The sequence below is a fragment of the Hemiscyllium ocellatum genome, chromosome 30 (assembly GCF_020745735.1).
Source record: "Hemiscyllium ocellatum isolate sHemOce1 chromosome 30, sHemOce1.pat.X.cur, whole genome shotgun sequence".
NCBI lineage: Eukaryota > Metazoa > Chordata > Chondrichthyes > Orectolobiformes > Hemiscylliidae > Hemiscyllium > Hemiscyllium ocellatum.
In genome coordinates this window covers 28,724,033-28,735,544 of record NC_083430.1, presented here as the reverse complement: position 1 = coordinate 28,735,544, position 11,512 = coordinate 28,724,033, and the positions used below count along the sequence as shown (strand labels likewise).

Sequence of the window (11,512 nt, the reverse complement as noted above, 5' to 3'; positions counted from 1 at the left end):
TATGAGGGGCATAGACAGGGCAGAATATGAGAATCTTTTCCCATAGCAAGGCATTTCTAAGACCAGAGGGAGTAAGTTTAAGGTGAGGACTAAGTGGCTTAGAAGCGATCAGAGGAAAAATGTTTCACCTAGAGGGTGATAGAAATCTGGAATACTACCCGAGACAGTGGAGGACATAGATACTCTTCCAACATTTATGAAACATACGCATTTCAAATCCCCAAGGCATAGTAAGTGGACCAAGTGCAAGTAAATGGGATAAGTAGTTTGGTGTTTGATAGTCAGCAAAGACATGGTGGGCTGAAGGGTCTGTTTCTATGACACATCTGACCTTATGGATGAAGGGTCATTGAAACAGCTGAAAACAGTCTGGCATAGCACATTTCCCTGAGGAACTATGGTTCTTGTGGGATAGTGGTAATGTCTCTACCGCTGAGCCAGGAGGGCCCAGTTTAAGTCCCATCTACTCCAGAAGTGCATAATAGCATCTTTGAACAGGTAGATTAGAAAACAACTACCCTGAGCCATTATGGGCTCTTGTGGCATGGTGCAAGTGTATTATAATACAGTTTGAACAGATTGTTTAGAAAAACACATCCTGAGGAATCCACTTCATTGCCAACACTCTGCATAGTCATTAGCCAACTGAGCTAACCAACCCCACATTTTAAAAGGATTGCTGTCTCGTTAAAGAGAGATATAACTGGTAATGGTTTAACCAGAGAGTCACCACACCTCAGACAAGGAGGGGGAATCGAGGAGAGTGTTTGTTTCATGGTAACCTCGGTCATTGCAGAAATGTAACACTCTCTCAAACCAGATATCTAGCCAACTGAGATAACTGACCCGGCCATATAGGTGCTGCCAGACCTACTGACCTTATCCGATATTGTTCAATTTAGCCGAATGTTGCTGGATATAGTGGAAGAGGTGACTAATGAGCAGTCAATGTTAGTTTAAAAGGGCAACTCAAATGCAGAGGAGAAACATTTTAAAAAAAACTTTTATTACTCTGAAACATTTCAAAGAGAAACCAACAATATTTCCTTATTGTTATATACAGTTACGATGAAATAAATGTTTGAGCTCATAATCACAAATGATCAACCACATTAGAAATACATTTTAATATTCAAACTCCAGTTTTGAGTTATTGCTCACTGGAGATGGACTTTCCTACATAACTTTTTTTAAGAATTTAAAAACACAAAGTAGACAATGGCACCACACTAAACCTATACCTATTGTCATCACTCTACTATTCTCGACTTTATACAGAAATAATTTCAGACCTTCAAGCCTGTTTTGGGCAAGCAAACTGCCTTCTGAAGTATTTACAATCTTTATATACTTCTTTACACGACCCTAGGACATCTCAGAGCACTTTACAACCAGTGAAGTATTTCTGAATTGCAGCTACTGTTGTAATGAATTAAACACAGCATAAATTTGTATATGGCAAGGTCACACAAAGAGAAATAAGGTAATGACCAGATAATCTGTTTTATTGTTGCCGGATGGGGGAATAAATAAGACACTGGAGAATGTGATGTTCTTGTTTAATTAGTGTCCTGGGATCTTTATTGTTCATCTGACAGGGCAGATGAAGCCTCAGCCTAATGTCTCATTCCAAAAGGCACCACCTACAACAGTTGGCATATTCTTGTAACAGAGAAGTATTAGCTAAGATGTTGCATGCAAGTCTCTGAAGCACAAAACACATGGCAAGAAATTAATCATTTGCCTGAAGTAAATCTAAGAGATATTGAATACTGGCAAACCACAATACTTCTTCCCACAAATCATTTCATTCTAGTGCTTCCTTCTTCAATAAACTCATGTTCTGCTCTGCTTCTGCAAATAATTTCAATACTCATTTCAATAATTGAGAAAAGTATTAGAAGCTCTAAATCATATGCATATTCACATGGATGACAGAATAAATCTGAAATTTTAATGTACACAGCAAAGCCAGTGATTTCCTAACTTTTGAAGTGCATCCAGTTAAGGAAGGTTAAAAAAAAACATTTAAAAATAGTGTATAAGAAGGGGCTCACTATAAAGAGGGATTACTAAACCTATAAGAATCTAGGTTAGTTAGTTAAATGTTGTGTTCATGTTTGAACATGCAATTTCTGGAAATGATATATAAAAATGATGCCAGGGTTCATTGGTTTAAATACAGAGCAGTTCTAAGGAAACTGAGCCATTTTCAACAGTATAGAAAAAGCAGAGAAAAGGGAATTTGAAATTCTAGATTATGAACAGCTTTGAGAAATCAAATCAGAAAAAAAAATGTTGGTTGGCAAGTAATAAAATCGTTTAAAAAAAATGAAGTGGAGTGGTTAGCACACTATTTCAAAATGCAGAATGTTTAGAACATGAATTACCAACACCAAACCTCAACCTCATTCCCATACCAGAAGCTGTGAAGATACCGATCAGAAAAGATACCTAGAAGAATCGGTTCTGATGAAGTGTCATTGATGAGAAATCTGAACTCTTTCTATCCACAGATGCTGCCTTGACAGCTGAATACCTGCACCATTCTGCTTTGTTTCAGATTTCCAGCAAACACAGTAGTCTGCTTTGTGTGTTGTAGTGTTGAAGCTGAATTTAGAACAGATACATTTGAAAAAAATAGAAGTCTTGTGAAGGTACTGTAAAATGCAAAGCTCTGGAGGAAAAGTTCCAGCACTGCAAAAATGATTGAGTCACTATCTCACAGCACCAGGGACGCGAGATCAATTCCACCTCTGTGTGGAGTTCTCCTAATGGCTGCATGGATATCCTCCGGTCACTCCAATTTCCTCCTCCAGTCCGAAGATGTGTAGGTTAGGTGGATCGGCTATGGGAAATGTAGGGTTACAGGGATAGGGTAGGATGCTCTTTGAAGGCAGATGGGCCAAAGGACCTGCTTCCACACTTTAGGGATTCTAGGATTCACTAACATCTTAAAAAGAAAAATCATCAGGGTGATTAAACAAAATCTCTGGTGATTTTAAACCAGAATGGACTGGTGGGATATTTGCTCAGTTTATTTGTTTGAGAGATTTAGTAATATTACCAGCCACACTAAGTTTGCCCTGCATTTCTAGGCAGTCCACTGGAACTTCAGTTACATTTAGGGCCCAAACTGTCCTTTGTCCAGCTGCCATTTAACACAGCATGGATGATACAAAGCAATGCTACAAAAAATATTGATTTAACATCATATTAGCAAATAGATCTGCAAGAAAATGCATTCCCTCATCTGGATGAGTTCAGATGACACCCAATTTCAGAATAGCTACATGAAACTAGCAAGCAACCAGCAACAATTTAGTAAAGACAATAGAAAGATCAGATTCAGCAGTGGGGTCATCATATTCAGTCTGTTAACCCAATATATTGACTAAACAGATTTTAAATAATGATAGTACATTCATGAATTTATCCTTGAAAATGTTGCAACAGCTGCACGACTCAAGGAATAAATAAAGGAAAGCTACCAGTATTCGTCACATCGTTAATTTGGCAAGACCATAAGACAAGTTCTGTTTAAATAAGAAAGTTTGTACTATTCATTCACTCCTCACTCGGGGTTGAACCAGGTAAGATATTAAACAATTATAATAGAAGCTTCTTTAAATCAGTTCAGCGATTTAAAGTTAAAAACACTGATACCTTGAAACAGCCAAACAGTTTTGATAACAAAAAACAGAGCAAGTTTCAAGAATTAATTGAATTCAAAATGACCCGTTATGTCATGGCAACATTTTCAATTTTGTTATTTATATTTTCAATAATAAGTTTCCAGTTAATTTACTTTATCCTGTTTTTAGAGAGGACATGAGGCGACTGCAGTACAAGTCACGCAGTTTTTCCCCAAAATAATCTGTATCTTTATAAGCTTCACAGCTCTTCCACCAAGAGTGCGGGATATTATCTTTTCCATAATAAGCCCCAGCAATTGCTCCAGCCATAGTAGCAATCGTATCAGTGTCTCCACCTAGTGAAATGCTGTAGAGTATTGTCCTTTCAAGTCCATTGTAGTTTTCTGGAATTTCAGGATCAGGGTCCATGCATCGCAAAAAGGAATAAATAGCAGTTGGCACAGATTCAAAAGCGGCTATTCCATTCCCTAAAAGTAAGCAAAAGGATTTAAATTTTATTTTGATTTAGATATTATTGTCACCTGTACTTGAGCACACAAGTATAATGAAAAGAGTGTCTAATGGCACCACACACAGCACCATCTTAGGTGCAAAAAACTCAGGTGCAAGCAGGAAAAGAAACAAAATTAAAAAGTTAAGCATTACAGATATTCAAATCATATCAGGAGGAGAAAGTGAGGTCTGCAGATGCTGGAGTATCAGAGCTGAAAATGTGTTGCTGGAAAAGCGCAGCAGGTCAGGCAGCATCCAAGGAACAGGAAATTCGACGTTTCGGGCATAAGCCCATCTTCAGGAATATGCCCGAAACGTCGAATTTCCTGCTCCTTGGATGCTGCCTGACCTGCTGCGCTTTTCCAGCAACACATTTTCAGCTTTCAAATCATATCAACCATGTAAGCTCCACAGATAGATATGGTATCCATGGATATACATTAAGAGTACATAACTCATAGCGCTGTACCTCGTATACCCAAGTGGAATACTGCTGGTTATTTAAAAGAAGTTCATTTGAAAATTCCATGAATTATAAAAGGATTTTATGCCACAGCTTAAAGATGAAGTGATTTTTTTTTGTCAAACCATTATTCCTGTTACAGCATGACGTTTTGGAAGAAAATGAACATCTGAGAGCATATTGAAAAAGCGAGTACAAAAGTTTAACATAAAAGACATTATAAATAACAGCCTGAAAAAGAGGGACGAGATATTTACTGAATAGTTTCTACATGAATGAATATTGCAGATTGACGCAATATTTGATAATCAGATATTTTTCTTCTTCTCCTCAATCATAAAGAAATAATGGAATTAGACTAGAGCAGATTAGCTAGGAAGGACTTAAAAAGAGAGAGAGAGAGTTAAGAAGAGCAAGGAGGGGACATGAGCAGTCTGTAGCAGGTATAATAAAAGGAGAAACTTAAAACTTTCTACGTGAGGAATAAAAAGAATGACTAGGGTAGGAAAAGGGCCAAAGACAGAAGTGGGAAGTTGTGTGGACCTTGTGGAGATCGGAGAGGTGCTAAACGAATATTTCTCATCTGTTTTCACTCAGGAAAAGGAGAATATTTTAGAGAAGAAGATTTGGATACAGGCTATTAGACTAGAAAGGATGGAGGTTAACAAGGAGGATGTATTATCAATTCGAGAAGGTGTGAAAGTAGGTAAGTTCCCTGGGCCAGATGGGATTTATCTAAGGATTCTCTGGGAAGCTAGGGAGGAGATGGCTGACCTTTGGTCTTGAGTCATCATTGTCGACAGATTTAGTACCAGAGGGCTGGAGGATTGCAAACGTTGTGACTTGTTCAAGAAGGACAGTAGAGATGACCCAGGTAACTATAGACCAGTGAGCTTTACGTCTGTTGTAGGAAAAGTTTTGGAAAGGATTAAGAGATAGGAATTATAACCATCTAGCAAGCAACAATTTGATTGAAGATAGTCAACAGTTTCGTCAAGGGCAGGTCGTGTCTCACAAACTTCATTGCATTTTTTGAGAGGGTCACCAATTATGTGGATGAGGGTGGGACAGTTGACGTGGTGTACATAGACTTCAGTAAAGTCTTTGATAAGGTTCCACACGGTAGGCCTTTGGAGAAAATGCAGAGGCATGGGATTGAGTGTGATTCAGCAGTTTGGTCTAGAAACTGGCTTTCTATAAAGGTGGCGGTGAGTGGTAATTGATGGAAAATATTCAGCCTGCAATCCAGTTACTAGTGGTGAGCCACAAAGATCAGTTTTGGAATCACCACTTTTATAAATTACTTGGACACAGGCTTAGGTGGATGGGTTAGTAAGTTTGCTGATAATATTAAAGTCGGTAGATTAGATTACTTACAGTGTGGAAACAGGCCTTTCGGCCCAACAAGTCCACACCGACCCGCCAAAGCGCAACCCACCCATACCCCTATATATACCCCTTACCTAACACTACGGGCAATTTAGCATGGCCGATTCACCTGACCCGCACATCTTTGGACTGTGGGAGGAAACCGGAGCACCCGGAGGAAACCCACGCAGACACGGGGAGAATGTGCAAACTCCACACAGTCAGTCGCCTGAGGCGGGAATTGAACCCAGGTCCCTGGCGCTGTGAGGCAGCAGTGCTAACCACTGTGCCACCGTGCTGCCCCAAGAGTAGCAAGGTAGAGTGGTGTATAATGTGGAAGAATGTTGCAGGTTATAGGGGGACTTGGATAAACTGCAGATTTGGGCTGAGAGGTGGCAAATGGAGTTCAATGCAGATAAATGTGAGGTGATTCACTTTGGAAAGAATAACAAGACGACAGATTACTGGGTCAATGGAAAGATTCATAGCAGTGTGGATGTGCAGAGGGATTTTAGTGTCCATGTACACAGATCCCTGAAAGTTGCCACCCAGGTTGATAGTGCGTGTATTGCGTTTTATTGGTACAGGGATTGAGTTCCGGAGCAGAGATGTCATGCTGCAACTGTACAAAACGCTAGTGCAGCCACACTTGAAATGTTGCGTGCAGTTCTGGTCGCCCCATTACAGGAAGGATGTGGAAGCAATGGAAAAGGTGCAGAGGAGATTTACCAGGATGTTGCCTGGTCTGGAGGGAAGGTCTTATGAGGATTGGCTGAGGGACTTGGGTTTGTTCTCATTGAAGAGAAGGCAGCCAAGAAGGGATTTAATTGAGACATACAAGATGATCACAGGATTAGATAGGGTGGACAGTGAGAGTCTTTTCCTAGGATATTGTCTTGTAGAAGGGGGCATAGCTACAAATTGAGGGGTGATATATTTAAGACAGTTGTTAGAGGCAGGTCCTTTACTCAGAGAATGGTAAGATCGTTGAATGCCCAGCCTGCCGATGTAGTTAACTCAGCTACATTAGGGTCATTTAAAAAAATCCTTGGATAAGCAAATGGATGATGATGGGATAATGTCAGGGGATGGGCTTAGATTAGCTCACAGGTCGGCGCAACATCGAGGGCCGAAGGCCCTGTTCTACGTTTGACGCAACTGTTGCTATTAGGAATTTTGTGGCTGACTTCAGTAAAATTTCACTTCAACGGTAACTTCCAGAATGTTGAAAGTGGGATTTCAGTGAAGCAAATGTTATTGTGTATCAAATGAATATGGTTAAACTCTTTGTCAGAATGATCCTTACCTGGCAATGTGGCATAAATGTTACTTGCTACTGCCCAAGTCATGAAGTGTGCAAGCACAGACTGCTTCATTATATGAGGAATTCCAAACAGAACTGATTTGTGATCGACAGTGAACATCCCCACTTCTTACCTGAAGTAGGTGAAGTGGTCATTCATGAAGGAGAATATAGTGCTGCTAAAGACATTACCTTAATAAAGTCTTTGGACTCTTGTAGTGCAGCAGTAGAATCTGAGACAGAACACCTGGGTTCAAGACCTGCCTGCTCCAGTTGGTGTGTCATACCTTCTCTGAACAGTTGGTTAGGAAATATCAACTCCTAGAAACTCAGGACACTGGCTCAGTCCCTAAGTCAGAGGTAGTGCCACTGAGTCTAACATCAGCCATGATTGTATCCAGTGGCATGATTCTTGTTTAGAGTTTCATCAAGGGTTCTAGATTCAAATCCAAGAAAAATATTCAGGGTGTGTGATGAGGCTGGAGAATAAAATTAACCAATTCGTTCTTAGCCACATTAGGCACAGGCACTGGCACTAATGAATCAAATAGCTTCCTTATTAGTTGTTTTAATAACCTTTGTGCCAGATAATGACACCATCCAGTGGAGAGCTTTGCCTGAGTTCCACTGATTCCAACTTCACTAGGCCTTCTTGCTTAAAGTCAAAGCAATTATTCTCAACTCGACTCAGCAATTCAACTGTTCTATCCATGTTTGGATCAAGGTTGTAATGAGAACTGGTACCAAGTGAAGTCAATAAATAGGTGAAAGTTGAATAATTCATCAAAATGCTGAAGAGACAGACATCAGCAGGAAACAGCTTCTATCCTGAACTCCTGGTACAAATGAGCTTTCTTCCAACTGGCACAGTTCTTTTTCCTCTCATTTAATACCAAAGTTAAACAGGCTGTCCAAAAAAATAAAGAAAATGAAGGCTCAATACAGAACAATGTCAAGGAAATAGAAAAATCAACTCTTACCCAATTCATTAACCACCTCTTCCTTTGAAACATCTCTTCGGGTTAAAAATGCTTTCATTTTCTTTAGTCGACTGCAATAAGGGAACTCTTGAAAGCTGAAAAAGGAAGAAGATTTTTTAACATTAAAAAAAGGAATCCGGTAAGGAAAATTCAATTACTCAGACTGAAATTCAGGCAAGTCCAGCTTGACTATTTTGTGCAAGTACTGAACCATATTTAAATGTCAACTTTCTGCCCACAAGTATTTAGACTCAGCACAGAACACAAGAATATAACTAGGAGGAATAGCCCCTTGAGTGTGTTCTGCCATTCAATACCATCATGGCTGTTTAACCTTGGCCTCGACTCCACTTTAGCAAAGACAGCAAACACTTAAATGCAGTAGAGCAATTGTAATGTTATTTTTAAAATATTGAACTAAAATGATCACTGACCTACTTTTAAATCAAGCCTCTTAGTTGTCACTTCATTGTTACAACTTCACGTTTAAAATGCCTGCAGAATGCAGTCAGTAATCGTTTGTAAAATTCCTTAAATGTTAATTTCATGGAAGGGTGACATTCCACTTGTGACAAACACTCCATGTTAAATATTTTATTGGAACACATCTTTAAAATGTCAAAGCAAAAGAAGAGTATACCACAAACTACAAAGGAATTTAATACATCTACGGAGTACAGGGTTAAGGCAGGCCCCAATAGCTGAGCAGAGATCCCTCTTTCTAACACTTTGGACTAAACAGCAATTCAGGTTGAACAGTGCTGCTTTGAGCACAATAATATTCCACAAATTTACCCAAAGATGCTTTTGCCAGCTTTGCAAGGTTGCCATTTTAGAAGTCAAACTTTTACACCTGGAATAATCTGTCATATAATATAATTTTAGACATTGTGTTACATCAAGATAAAAAGGTACAAAAGCTGTGATTTGAAGTGCTTCTGAATCTGTTACCAAACATACACCACATCTGCTCTCAAAACCAAGATATCGTGTACCAGGTTCTGTACTGCATGAATCCACTCTACAAACATAAACATAGAAAATAGGAGTGGGGGAAAGCCATTCAGCCCTTCAAGCCTGCTCTGCCATTCATCATGATCATGGCTGATCATCTGACTTAATAGTCTAATCCTGCTTTCATCCCAAGTGCTATATCTAGCCGCCTCTTGAGTACATTCAATGTTTTGACATCAACTATGTCGTCTGGTAATGAATTCCCCAGGCTCACTCTTTGGGTGAAAAAATATCTCATCTCCATCCTAAATGGTCAACCCAGAATCCTCAGACTGTGATCCCTGGTTCTGGGCACAGCCACCATCAGGAACATCCTTCCTGCATCTTCCCTATCTAGTCCTGTTAAAATTTTAAAAGTCTCTATGAGATCACATGCATCATATTAGCCCACAGTTTAGACAGCACTTCATATTTGCACAATAGTGCTACGTCTTATTCTAGCCGTGTAAACTACAATAGGTCATTCAGATCTTCACCATTTAATTAAATCAAAAAAAAATTCAATGGCCCTGCTTCCACAATTTAAAGAATTCCACTGACTCATGACCCTCAAATATTTTCTCCATTTTTCAGTTGTAAATAGAAGACATTTCAAGCTGCATTCCAAAAGTCTAATCAAGTCCCTTCAGTATTTTGGATACCCTTAAGTGAATAGCATTTGTTTACCATTGTACAGGTTCTTAGGAAAATATTTTGCTGGAGGGAGGAAGAATCTAAAATGCAAAACAAATTTATCATCGTGCCACAATCAGTTTTTGGGATCTTGCTTTGTAAATTATTCATGGCTCTGTTCCCACTATTCAAAAATATCATTTATTGCCATTGTTGAACATTTGGTAAAGTTGAATAAAGGTTAGTTGCTTATTTAAAAACAATTTTGAAGAAGGACATCATGAAAAGTTAAACAAACACACATTTCACAAACCATTTCTACAAGGTTCTCCCAGAACTTTAACCCTGAAACGTTTTGAAAACAGTACATTCTCTTCTAAACACTGCTTTCCCCCCTCTCAAGGCTGAACCTCAAAAAACAAATTGTTTCTTTTCTTAAGAAGCCATATCTTCAGAATTTCTGATGACCTTTAACTGTTCAAAATAATTCAACAGATTAAGATTCAAAAGGAGTTTGAACTCAAATCTATTCCCCTACTTCCATGTCGTATAACCATCCCTGCCTCTTAGGACAAATTAAAGACTATTGCTAACATCATTCTCTCTTCTGTCAGCGATCATGCCCTCTTCTGTACATATAACAAGCAGGAATACAGGTTTGCACCCATTAAAACATACGATCTTTATCCAAACTGAAAATGTGTTGCTGGAAAAGCGCAGGAGAATCAACGTTTTGGGCATGAGCCCTTCTTCAGGAGGGCTCATGCCCGAAACATCGATTCTCCTGCTCCTTGGATGCTGCCTGACCTGCTGCGTTTTTCCATCAACACATTTTCAGCTCCGATCTCCAGCATCTGCAGTCCTCACTTTCTCCTAGATCTTTATCCAAAATAAGGGACCTCGACGCATACAACCCTATCTAGTTTATCTAGCAACGATTATGTGCAGCAAATCACCAGTATGTACTGCAATTTTCATTTGATTTAATGCTCTTGATAGTCCAAACCATCGAGTAAAATTAGTTACATGCATTGCTCAAGGATATAGTTAAAAATACCAGAACTGTGAAATCTTACGTATGCTATTTGGGACCCAACTCATGCAGCTAAAGACAGTACAGCAAGCTTAGGGAAGATGATAGATGGGTGTACTGGCAATCCATTTTCCAGAATCAGACTAGACCTTTAATGTGAAAAAAAAATCAAGACAGTATTTTTAAAAAAAGTATTATATTCATACATAAGACATGGACGAAATTGGCTGGACTTCCATTCATTGACTGTCTGTTATCACCTTGAATCGAGCACTTGCTAGGCCATTTCAGAAGTCAGAGGTCAATTAAAAGTCATTGTTGCAGGATAGGAGTCACGTAGATTTATTTCCTTTCAGAGCACTACTTCATCAGATGGGTATTTACAATGAACAACTAGACTAATTTTAATTCTGGATTTTTATCGTATTCGAATTTACCATTCACCATGATAGCATTCAGAATGTTGTCCCTACAACCTATATCTACAGTTCTGGTTTATAGTCCAGTATCATTATGGCCACACCACTATATTCTTAGGAAGGATTTAAAATTCATTACAAATTATGAGGTTTTTGGAAAATTTTCATATAC

At 39.0% G+C, this 11,512-nt stretch overlaps 1 protein-coding gene across 1 annotated transcript in view; it reads right to left on the bottom strand.

Annotated features, from left to right (window-relative positions):
• Positions 1-989: 989 nt before the first annotated feature.
• adprs (ADP-ribosylserine hydrolase) overlaps positions 990-11,512 on the bottom strand; it is a 28,041-nt gene continuing 17,518 nt past the window's right edge. Inside the window, exons 5-6 of the mRNA XM_060847258.1 lie at positions 8,263-8,357; positions 990-4,123 (exon numbers count right to left, since the gene is read on the bottom strand). Coding sequence (XP_060703241.1) covers positions 3,810-4,123; positions 8,263-8,357 — 409 coding nt within the window. The 3' untranslated portion in view covers positions 990-3,809. The remainder of the gene's footprint in view (positions 4,124-8,262; positions 8,358-11,512) is intronic.